Source organism: Prionailurus bengalensis, chromosome C2, assembly GCF_016509475.1.
Source record: "Prionailurus bengalensis isolate Pbe53 chromosome C2, Fcat_Pben_1.1_paternal_pri, whole genome shotgun sequence".
Classification (NCBI taxonomy): Eukaryota; Metazoa; Chordata; class Mammalia; order Carnivora; family Felidae; genus Prionailurus; species Prionailurus bengalensis.
The window spans coordinates 158,181,704-158,194,121 of NC_057350.1; the positions used below are offsets into that span (position 1 = coordinate 158,181,704).

A 12,418-nucleotide genomic window follows, 5' to 3' on the forward strand; every position below is an offset into this window, starting at 1 on the left:
AGTTTGAATATTAATAAGGATAATAAGCGCACCGTCTTGAAACACATCAGAGGCGCTTAAGTACAAGAATCCGTAATGATGAGAACTATGTGGCCGATATTGGAGGAGGCTAGAAGACCACCCCAGTATTCTGACTATTAGCAAACAAAAGGAAAGAATCATATAAATTACAGGTGTACCTCAGAAATATTGTGGATTCTGTTCCAGGCCACTGGAACAAAGGGAATATTGCAACAAAGTGAGTCAAGTGGATTTTTCCATTTCCCAGAGCATATAAAAGTCATGTTTACTCTGTACTGTGCTCTATTAAGCATGCAACAGCATCATGTCTTTAAAAAGTACACACCTTGGGGCGCCTGGGTGGCGCAGTCGGTTAAGCGTCCGACTTCAGCTAGGTCATGATCTCGCGGTCTGTGAGTTCGAGCCCCGCGTCGGGCTCTGGGCTGATGGCTCAGAGCCTGGAGCCTGTTTCTGATTCTGTGTCTCCCTCTCTCTCTGCCCTTCCCCCGTTCATGCTCTGTCTCTCTCTGTCCCAAAAATAAATAAATGTTGGAAAAAAAAAAATTAAAAAAAAAAAAAGTACACACCTTAATTAAAAAATACTTCACTGCTAGAGAAACGTTCACCGTTATCTGAGCTCTCAGCAGGTTGTACTCTTTTGGCTGGGGAGGGTGGTTGATGGCTACCCACTGATCCGGGGAGTGACTGCCGAAGGCTGGGGAGGCTGTGGCAATTTCTTAAAGTAAGACAACAGCGAAGTGTGCACAACAACTGGCTCTTCCTTTCATGAATGATTTCTCTGCAGCACGTGATGTTGTTTGACAGCATTTTACCCACAGAATTTCTTTCAAAATTGGAGCTGATGTTCTCCAACCCTGATGCTGCTCATCAGCTGCTCAAAATATGCAATATTTTAAACGTTTGCTGTCATTTCAACAATCTTCGCAGCATCTTCACCAGGAATAGATCTCGTCCCGAGAAAAGCTTTTTTTTTTTTTGGCTCACCCATCAGAAGCAACTCCTCATTTGGTCAAGTTTTATCAGGAGACTGCAAAGTCAGTCCCGACTTCAAGCTCCATTTTTTTTTAAGGTTTTTATTTTAATTCCAGTTAACATACAGTGTTGTGGGAATTTCAGATGTACAACATACTAATTCCACACTTACATCGCCCTGCGCTCATCACAACAAGTGCACTCCTTAATCGCAATCACCTCTTTAACCCGTCAGAATATCCCGTGGGAAAAGGACAGTTTCTTCAACAAATGGTGTTGGGAAGACGGGACAAGAACGTGCAAAAGAATGACACTGGACCACTTTCTTATACCTTACACAAAAATAAGCTCGAAATGGACCAAAGACCTAAATATGAGGTCTGAAGGCATAAAAATCCTACAACGGAACACAGGCAGTAACTTCTTTGGCATTGGCCGTAGCAACTTTCTAGGCAGGTCTCCTGAGGCAAGGGAAGTAAAAGCAAAGAAGCTATTGGGACTACACCTAAATCGAAAGCTTCTGCACAGTGAAAGCTCCACTTCTAGTTCTGCTGCTATCTCTGCCACATCTGAAGTTGCTTTCTCTTGGGGCGCCTGGGTGGCGCAGTCGGTTAAGCGTCCGACTTCAGCCAGGTCACGATCTCGCGGTCCGTGAGTTCGAGCCCCGCGTCAGGCTCTGGGCTGATGGCTCGGAGCCTGGAGCCTGTTTCCGATTCTGTGTCTCCCTCTCTCTCTGCCCCTCCCCCGTTTATGCTCTGTCTCTCTCTGTCCCAAAAATAAATAAACGTTGAAGTTGCTTTCTCCACTGAACCCCTGAAAGCCATCAGTTTCTTCCAAACTCCTGTTTATGTTGATAGTCTGACCTCTTTCCAGGAATCACGAATGTTCTTAATGGCATCTAGAATGGCGAATCTTTTCCAGGTTTGTTCAATTTATTCTGCCCAGCTCCATCACAGGAATCACTACCCATGGCAGCTACAACCTTGTAATATGTATTTCTTAAATAAGACTTTAAAATCACTCCTCGATCCATGGGCTGTAGCACGGATGTGGCGTTAGCAGGCACGAAACCGACGTTAATTCTTACTGCACAGCTCCATTGTAGCTCTTGGGTACCGGTGCATTGTCATGATCCATAATATTTTGAAAGGAATCTTCTTTCCTTCAATAGTTCTCAGCAGTGGCTTGAAATATTCAGGAAACCGTGTAAACAGATGAGCTGTCCTTCCGGCGTTGTTGTTTCATTTACAGAGCACAAGGAGAGTAGATTTAACACAATGCTTAAGGGTCTCAGGATTTTCACAATGATGCAAGCCCTGGCCTCGACTTAAAGTCACCAGCTACATTAGCCCTAACAAGAGAGTCACCCTGTCCTCTGAAGCCAGGCACTGATTTCTCCTCTCCAGCCGTCAAAGTCCGAGGTGGCATCTCCTTCCTGATACAAGGCTGCTCCGTCTACACCGGAAATCTGCTGTTTAGTCAGCGACCTTCAGGGATCGCCCTAGCTGGGTCCTCTGAGTCACTTTTTGGGACTCCCGTGCTGGCTGTGCTACCTTGCACCTGTCGGTTATGGAGACGGCTCCTTTCCTTCAACTTCACGAGCCAACTTCCGTGGCTTCCTCACCAATCTCGGGCTTCACGGAATTGAAGAGTTAGGGCCCTGCTCTGGATGAGGCTTTGGCTTAAGGGAGCGTTGTGGCTGCTCTGATCTCCTCTCCAGACCACTGAAACTAGGTCTGGATCAGCCATGAAGCTGTTCTGCTTTCTTAGCATTCATGCTCAGTTTCCTTCAAGCACCTTTCCTTTGCGGTCACAAGTTGGCTGTGTGTCACAAGAGGCCTAGCTTTTGGCCTGTCTTGGCTTTTGACTTGCCTTCCTAACTTTAATCACCGCTAGCTTTGGATTTAATGTCAGACCCACGCAACGCTTTCTTTCACTTGAACACGTAGAAGCCGTTGCGGAGCTATTAATTGGCCTCATTTCAACACGGCTGTGTGTCAAGGAACAGGGAGGTCTGGGGGGAAGGAGACAGACGGGGAGCAGCTGCTCAGTGGAGCAGTCAGCACCACTGTGTGTAGAGACTGAGTTGGCCTTCTCAGATGGGCGTGGTTCATGGTGCTCCCTAACAATTACGATAGAGCAATTGTAACATCTGAACGTACTGACCACAGACCATCATGACATACTGTAACCAGAAAAGTCTGAAATATTGCCAGGATTTACCAAAATGTGATACACAGATAACAAAGTGACCAAGTGCCACTGGGAAAATGGCAGCAGTAGACACGTTTCATGCCCGGTTACCGTAAACCTTCAACTTGTAAGGAATGTATCTACAAAGCACAATAAAGCAAAGCACAACAAAATCAGGGATGCCCGCCTATTACAAACTATGCCAATGAAATAGAAGTGGAGGCCGGGGCGGGCGCCTGGGTGGCTCAGTGGGTTAAACATCAGACTCGATTTCTGCTCAGCTTATGACCTCATGGTCGTGAGATCTGCGTGAGGCTCTGTGCTGAACATGGAGCCTGCCTAGGACTCTTCTCTCTCTTCCTCCCCCTCCCCCTCCCACCTCCCCTCAAAATAACTAAAGAAACATTTTTTTAAAAAGGAGTAATGGGGCGCCTGGGTGGCTCAGTCGGTTAAGCATCCGACTTCAGCTCAGGTCACGATCTCATGGTCCGTGAGTTCGAGCCCCGCATTGGGCTCTGGGCTGATGGCCCAGAGCCTGGAGCCTGCTTCCAATTCTGTATCTCCCTCTCTCTCTGCTCCTCCCCCGTTCATGCTCTGTCTCTCTCTGTCTCAAAAATAAATAAACGTTAAAAAAAAATTAAAAAAAAAAAGGAGTAAATGGGAAGTTTCTCTGTACAAAGTATCCTAGTTAATAAGTGACAGAATGACAATTAGAATATCACTGTACAAGCCCTAACGAGTTAAGAGATCTAAGCACCGAACATTGATGATTGCTAACATCATAAAAAGATACTGGCAGACCTTATGTGCCTTCTTGACATTATGTGCCTCCTGAGGGGGAAGAAAAAGAAAGGTTGAAACTGATCAAGCTTTAGGTCCAAGTACCAACTTATAGTAAAATACAGAGGAACTAACACTACAGGAGTGAAATCAGCAAAATCACAACTGTGTGAAACTCCACAAATAAAGTCCAAGAATTTTTAAAAGAATCTTAAAAAAGAATTTTTAACAGAGGTAGAAACAAACTCAGAGACTCAATAAACATGTGAACTGAGGGATGGCCTCCCAAAGGTGTTCACATCCTAACCTCCAGGACCTTATGCAGTAAAAAGAACTTTAAAGGTGTGGTAAAGATCTTAAAACAGGGAAATTACTCTGGATTATCCTGGGCCCAATATATCACAAGATTCCACACGAGAGAGAGGCGGGAGATTAAGCAGAGACGTGAGTACAAAAGTGGCAGTCAGAAAGATCTGAAGGTGCAGGGCCCCAGGGTGGCTCAGCAGTGAGGTATCTGTTAAGATCTTTTGCTCGTTTTAAAAATCAGATTGTTCGTTTTCTTATTGTGGACTTTTGAGAATTCTTTATTTTGGGAGCGCCTGGGTGGCTCAGTCGGTTGAGTGTCCGACTTCAGCTCAGGTCACGATGTCACAGTCCGTGGGTTCGCGCCCCACGTCGGGCTCTGTGATGACAGCTCGGAGCCTGGAGCCGGCTTCGGATTCTGTGTCTCCCTCTCTCTCTCTGCTCCTCGGACCCTGCTCATGCTCTGTCTCTCAAAAATAAACATTAAAAAAAATATAAAAAATTAAAAAACCCACAAAGACTTGAAGGTGCTATACTGCTGGCTTTGAAGATGGAAGAAGAGGCCATAAGCCAAGAAATGGCACGCAATTTCCAGAATCTGGAAAACTCTCTCCTCTAAGTTCTCCAGAAGAGTACAGTCTTGCTGAAACCTTGATTTTTATCCCAATAAAATCCATTCCGTACCTCTCGCCTTCAAAACTCTAAGGAAATAAATGTACTATATGTTGCTTTAGGCTACTAAGTGTGTAGTAATTTGTTACAGCAGCAACAGGAAACTAATGTATTAAACATAATGTGGAAATCTTATTTGGATCCTGATTTTTCTTATAATAATGAATTTAAAAATTTGTATGACTTTTTTTAATGTTTATTTACTTTTGAGACAGAGAGAGACAGAGCATGAATGCGGGAGGGGCAGAGACAGAGGGACACACAGAATCCGAAGCAGGCTCCAGTCCCCAAGCTGTCAGCACAGAGCCTGACGCGGGGGCTCGAACCCACAAAATGTGAGAACATGACCTGAGCCAAAGTCAGATGCTCAACAGACTGAGCCACCCAGGCGCCCCGAACGATGTTTTTGAAAATTAGAAATTTGACCCTGCATATTTAATACCAAGGAATTAGCTTTTTTTTTTAAATTTTTTTAAAATGTTTATTTTTGAGAGAGAGAGAGAGAGAGAGAGAGAGAGAACAAGAGAGGAGCAGAGAGAGAGAGAGAGAGAGAGAGACAGAATCCAAAGCAGGCTCCAGGCTCTAGCTGTCAGCACAGAGCCCGACATGGGGCTTGAACCCACAAACCACAAGATCATGACCTGAGCTGAAGTCAGATGCTTAACCAACTGAGCCACCCAGGTGCCCCGCAAGGAATTAGCTTTCTACATGTGTTAATGGTAGTGAGGTTATGGTAACAATTTTTTTTTACGAACACTTATCTTTGAGACACTAACTAGAAAGTCTTATTGATGAAACACTGTATCTGTGATTTATGACAAAGTAATGAGCATAATTAGCGATGGACTGGTGTTGTGGGTGGGTCTGTTTATTCTACCTTTAGATATGTTAAAAATCCTTCATAGCGAAAAGTTAAAAATTACAGTAAGTGTGATTGCTCATGGTGAAATTGTTCTTGAAACAAAGGACAATTCAAGGCCCACACTCTTTCACTCAACCTCATCCTAAGAGTCTTAGCCAAATGCACCCAAACCAAGCAAAACTAAATAAATGGAAAGAAGAAGCAAAACTATCATTATGGTCTGGATTTTACAGTAGTCCCTACTCATCCCCAGTTTCGCTTTCCATAGCCTCAGTTACCCAAGGTCAGCTGTGATTTGGAAGCAGATAATTCTCATCAGAAGGTCAACAGTAGCCTAACACAATGCCACACAACTACAACGCCCACATCACTAACCTCCCTTCATCTCATCACTTTAGTATCGCACATCATCACAGAAGGGAGAGCACGGTACAAGGAGGTTTTGAGAGAGACCACATTCACGTAACTTTTATTGTATTATGTTGTTATAAATGTTCTGTTTTATTATTGATGTTAATCTTTTATGGTGCCTAACATAAATTAAACTTTACCACAGACATGTATTTACATGGAAAAACACAGTAGATACAGGTTCTAGCTGCCGTTGCTGGCATCTGCTGGGAGTCTTGGAAACAGATTCCTCATGGATGACAAGGGACTACCCTATGTACAGAAAACCTAAAAGAATCCACAAATTGCAGAAAAAAAATGTTCCGAATTATAAGTAGGCTGGCCATAAAAAGTAATACACAAAATGCCATTTCATTTCAATATATCAGAAAGCAAAAATATAAACGTATATTGAATATATAAATACAAAAGTATGACAATAAAATGTTACAAATATAAAAGCAAAATAACATTTTTTAACAGGTAGAAAAACAGAAACTCTACAAATCAAATTTAGAGCTAAGACCAAGCTTAAATTTTAGGGTGTTTTAAAGTCACAAAACTGAGGGCCGCGGGTGGCTCAGTCGGCTAAGTGTTCGAGTTTGGCTCGGGTCATGATCTCACAGTTTGTGAGATGGAGCCCCTGCATCAAGCTCTGCGGGGCCTGCTTGGGATTCTCTGTCTCCCTCTCTCTCTGCCCCTCCCCTGCTTGCTCACTCTGTCTCAAAATACATAAACATCTAAAACATTTTTTTAAATTTTAAGTGAAATCAGTTAGAGGTTTTGTGTTTTTCTCCATCTACCTTCAGTTGCACTGGTACAGGTGTGGGATACGCAGAGTTCAATTAACCAGAACTGCACTTCACCAAATGAGGACCGTGAAGTAAGTGTGAAGAGGGAGAAGAGAATTAACCATGAACGTCAGATATCTGGACTGGAGTGATCAAACTCTTTAAGACGGAATACTCAAGGGAAATAAGGTTCGGGATTTGGAGTTCCAGAAGATCACAATCAGCAACAGTATTGCCACTTGTCAAGTCTGAACCAGCAGCAACCACACACCTCAACTGTGTGGCAGCATTTACAGCAAGAACATGCACTGGTACAGCCACCTAACTACCATTGTGTCTTCATGGGTAGTCAGGCTGGGACCTTTCCAGATCGACATCTACTTTATCTCATCACAAATTACACATAATTTTCCTTTTTTAGTACAGTTAGGACATTATTGGGACTTTGAAAAATTATGTGTACTAGTATCATGTACAAATTTTATTTCAGGATTATAAGGGAGACATTAAAAGAGGGCACTGAATCTGATGGGTTCAGAATCACTGCCTTACTCAACTTGCATGCACATATCCAAGGTGACAACATAAAAGGACGGTTACAGTAAAAAAATAACCTGGACATTCTTTAAGTAAAAAGAACAGGCAAGATCCATATATAAAACGCTAGATCTCAACTTTTACTTAAGCAACCTAAGAACTGGTATGTTCTAAGAAATTCATAGTTTATCAGAAATACAATCAAGGTGAGGCTGATATTGGAAAGTATCCTTCAAACGGCAAAGGGGCTGTGGTTTCGGATTCTGAAAATACTTGAAATCTTAGCACATGCCTTAGCTGAGCACTACATAGTTATGATATAAATGCTATTTATTTCTCCATTTTTTAGGGTCAACTTACTGTTATAATTGCAGATAAACAATACAAAAAAGTACAGCTGACAAATGATAGGATACTCAAGAGTCAGGTTACAGAAAGGCAGAAAAGGAGGAGGAAAACCTTAACCTTCCCTAGGTTCAAGTACTCCTCGATCAATTCACCAAGTATATGACGGGTGCTCAAGAGGTCCCACTGGCTCTATCCCCAAACTGCATCTCAAAATCCTCCCCTTTCCACCACTGCCGTGCCACCAACCGGCCTCAGCCGCCTCCTTGCTTCTCCTGGTGCGCCTCCACTCTCAGTGGAGGGAAGCCACCCCTCCACTGACTTAGAGTAACCCTACAGGGCCCTTTCCACCTGCCTCCTCAATTTCATCTTTCTTAACACCTCTTGCTTGTAAACTCTAGCCATGTTGTCCTTCTTTATCTTCCTCGCAGAACTGGGGCCTACACATTTGCAGTTTCCTCTGTCTAAATCATTCTTCACTCCTACCTTTATTTCTTGTCTATACGCAATTTTCACCTCACTTTCTCGACTACCACCAACTAGTCTCATCTTAGCCTCATTCCATCCACACCGGTTGATTACAATCACTTGTTACCTGACATTATCTACATTGTATACCCTTCTGCCTTTTTTGTTTGTTTAATGTTTTATTTATTTTTGAGACAGAGAGAGACAGAGCATGAGCAGGGGAGGGGCAGAGACAGAGGGAGACACAGAACCCGAAGCAGGCTCCAGGCTCCGAGCTGTCAGCAGAGAACCCGACGTGGGGCTCGAACTCACAGAACGCGAGATCATGACCTAAGCCGAAGTCAGATGCTCAACCAACTGAGCCACCCAGGCACCCCCCCTTCTGCCTTTCTCTTTCTAATGGGATCTCCATAAGGGCAAGGATCTGACTTTCCCATGTGGGTTTTTTTTTTTAGTTTTTTTTAATGTTTCTTTATTTTTGAGACAGACAAAAACAGAGTACAATCAGGGGAGGGGCACAGAGGGAGACACAGACTCTGAAGCAGGCTGCAGGCTCCAGGCTCTGAGCTGTCAGCACAGAGCCCGACGCAGAGTTCAAACTCATGAGATGGTAACCTGAGCCAAACACTCAACCAGTTGAGCAACCCATGTGCCCCAATGACCATCTATTTAAAATTCCAACACTTGGGGCACCTGGGTGGCGCAGTCGGTTAAGCGTCCGACTTCAGCCAGGTCACGATCTCGCGGTCCGTGAGTTCGAGCCCCGCGTCGGGCTCTGGGCTGATGGCTCAGAGCCTAGAGCCTGTTTCCGATTCTGTGTCTCCCTCTCTCTCTGCCCTTCCCCCGTTCATGTTCTGTCTCTCTCTGTCCCAAAAATAAATAAACGTTGAAAAAAAAAAAATTTTTAAAATTCCAACACTTGAGGGGCGCCTGGGTGGCTCAGTCGGTTAAGCATCTGACCGGCTCAGGTCATGATCTCACAGTCCGTGGGTTCGAGCCCCGCATCGGGTTCTGTGCTGACAGCTCAGAGCCTGGAGCCTGTTTCAGATTCTGTGTCTCCCTCTCTCTGTGACCCTCCCCCGTTCATGCTCTGTCTCTCTCTGTCTCAAAAATAAATAAACGTTAAAAAAAAAAAATTTTAAATTCCAACACTCGAAACCAATTTGACAATAAATTTCATATATTGAAAAAAAAAATTCCAACACCTGCATCCTGCCCAACACTATTCCCTTCCTGCTGTTTTCTCTGAAGCACTTACCACCATCTAGCATACTGTAGGTTTTACTTATCTTGTTTGTTCCCTGCCTCCACTAGAACCTAAGTCCACAGAGGAAAGGATTTCTTTCTCCACTACTGTATCTGGAGTGCCTGAAGAGTGCCTGCTTGTAGTTAGTCCTCAATAAATATCCAAATGAAGTTAAATGAATGAGCTGTGCTAGTACTCCTCACAGCGGGATCCTCAGGATCTAGACCACCACCCAGGATACAGCACCATCACTCAAATTTATGGAAGTAATGATGGCTGTTAAGACGAATTGTAAAGTACTATCAAATCTGAAGAAAATTAGAACTTGCTCAGCATAATTTGAAATTTAAGTACAATTCTCTATTTGTGTGTAGGTTCAAAAAATTCCACGATACCCTTTTTTTCAAAAGAGTCAAATACGTTTTATTGTATCTTGGGTAAAAAATGACGACCTAGTTTGGTAACTTACTTTATAAAACTCAAATAAGAAACAAAGCCCAATGCCCTCTAACAAGGCCAGAAAAAGGTTTTATCTGAAGCATTCGGTAGAAAGAAGAGAACTAATGATTCGGGGAGGAGAAAGAATTGATGAATTAATGTCCTTAAGGAGGCAAGAGACCATGGAAGCGAGAAAGGCCCTTCTTTCATGTAACAGAGCAGATGGCAGAAGGTATGGGCGTAGCTACAAGGGAGCGTGTGGCTAAGGTCGTGGAAGCCTGTGGCGGTTATCTTCTGATTGTGGAAACTGTCTCAAGCTACAGCATCTAGTAAGGAGCACGGACAGGATGGTGAAGAGAGGAGAGCCTGCGTCAGATCCTGGATAGACTCTAGTTCTTACGGACCAGTTGAGAAGAAAATACAGCACTGAGTGCAAGTAGTGCATAAAGACATTAAAGAAGACTTGGGCTACTGTGGAAGACGGTACATCTGAGGAGTGAAAGGGCCCAAAGCCAACTCAGCACGGGCTGCGCAGGTGACACCCTTCACTGGGAAGGGAAGAAGCAAGCCCTACCAAAGAGCTGACTTTTTCTGCAAGAGCCTGTGTTACGACATGAAACCAATTCTCTTGAGTGGGTATATGCCTTGACATGGTGAGGAAATTTAGGTGGTTTCTCCCAGATGGTACTGATATATTAAATGTTAACTTTTGCTGAAGTTCTACAAAAGAATGACGAGCTAGTATGCAACAGAGCATCAAACTGGTTAATTCTCAAACGGCTTATTATCCTTGTAAAAGCCAACCCCTTCCAAAACTCAGGTTTAAGCTTCACCATTAAATCTGCACAGCAGTAGAGTCTGTCTTTCTACTCCATGAGAATAAAGCTTTCAAAGTACAGCCTATTCGCAGGGTTGTAAGTATAAATTACTTAGGAGAATCACTGCGTCCAGAGTTGAACTCGCATTTTAAAGCAACACTGCCACCAGAAGACTCGAAAGAAAAATAACTACTAAAAACCACGGTACAGGCTCATTACAGAATTACCTGGTCTCTCAACGTGGCTACATTACAGCCCACCTCCTCCCAGCTCTTCAAAAACACTCATTCCTGCTTGTTTAATTTTTTTTCGGCATCAGCTAACCTGCTAAGACACAGGTTTCAAATCCGAGTCGGTCCTCAACTACGGTAAAAGGACTTAACAGCATGTAACTGCTTTCCGTCCACAATAAATGAAAAACAAACACCTAATGCCCTGGAGTCAGCATCTTTGTATTAGATTTAACAGTAAACTTAATCAGGCACCTGATTAAGCTCTAAAGATGCTTTTAGAGACAAAGAGCACAACCTTGCAGACTCAAAATTCATCTTTAAAGAAAAGCAATAAAGAAAAGAAGCAAGATTAAGCAGGCTAAACAATCACTAAATAAGAGAGTCTGATTTAACACACTCTTTTGAACTTAAAAATATCGTATCCTAATGTCCTCCGTCTCCAAGTAGCGATGACACAGGTACGTACAAATGCAAAAAGTCTTCGAGCGCTTTGTGTGTGCAAATTACCAATGCGTTTGAAACAGGAGGCGAAACGCTGCGTCCTAATGCCAAGTAACTCCGCATCGGGTCGCGGAATCGCTGAATTTGTCAGTTCACAACCGGGGGAAAACTCGGTCGCGGTGGGAACGAAGCCCCCGGCTCGGGGGCGCGCCCAGGGACCCACCCCCACCCCCACCCCGCCGACCCCCGAGCCCACAGGCTTCCCGTTCCCGGGGCGGCTCGGAGGCGCCAGGCGCACCCCGGGGGGCTCGCCCGGCGGGACGCGCACGTCCGGGATTAAAGGGCCGGCCCGGGAGGGCGTGCCCGGCCCCGCCGCGCCGCCGCCGCCGCTTACCCGGTAGTTGCTCGAGCCCACCCAGCCGGTGAGCGCGTCGATCGTCTTGCCCAGGCGGCCCAGGTCCTCCTCCAGGTCCGGGATGGCGCCGGGGGCGCCCAGATGGAGCAGCAGCTCCTGGCCGACCTGCAGGCGGCCGCCGACGTCCTTCTGCTGCACCTGGGCGCTGAAGTACTCCATGCCGCGGGGCTCCATGGCCGCCCGCCCGGCCGCCCGCCCGCGGGGGACCAACTTGCGCCGAGCGCCGCCCCGCCGCCGGTGCGGCTCCCCGCCGCTACGGGCCGGCCGACGCGCGGCTCGCGGGGCGCGGCGGGCCGCGGGAGCAGCGCCAGGCGCCGCGCGGCCCCCAAACTAGTCAAACTCGGCGCCCCCCGCCACCCAGCCCGCTTTAGAGGCCGCGGCCGCCGGCTACGTCAGCACGCGCGTGACGTCGGCGCGACGCCGGCGAGCGCCCGCCCCCCCCCCCCCCCCGCCTGCGACTTCGCCGCGGCGGCTCCCGCCGGCCCTGCCGCGG

General features: G+C 45.8%; 1 protein-coding gene across 33 annotated transcripts in view; it reads right to left on the reverse strand.

Moving 5' to 3' along the window:
- CLASP2 (cytoplasmic linker associated protein 2) overlaps window positions 1-12,128 on the reverse strand; it is a 182,085-nt gene extending 169,957 nt beyond the window's left edge. For 10 of the 33 annotated variants that reach the window (XM_043595893.1, XM_043595892.1, XM_043595886.1 and 7 more), the window contains exon 1: window positions 11,905-12,125. In XM_043595893.1, the coding sequence (XP_043451828.1) occupies window positions 11,905-12,099 (195 nt within the window). In that variant the 5' untranslated portion in view covers window positions 12,100-12,125. Of the gene's footprint in view, window positions 1-11,904 lie in introns of all 33 variants that reach the window. The other 23 variants (XM_043595868.1, XM_043595913.1, XM_043595873.1 and 20 more) reach the window with 4 other exon arrangements.
- Window positions 12,129-12,418: the final 290 nt, after the last annotated feature.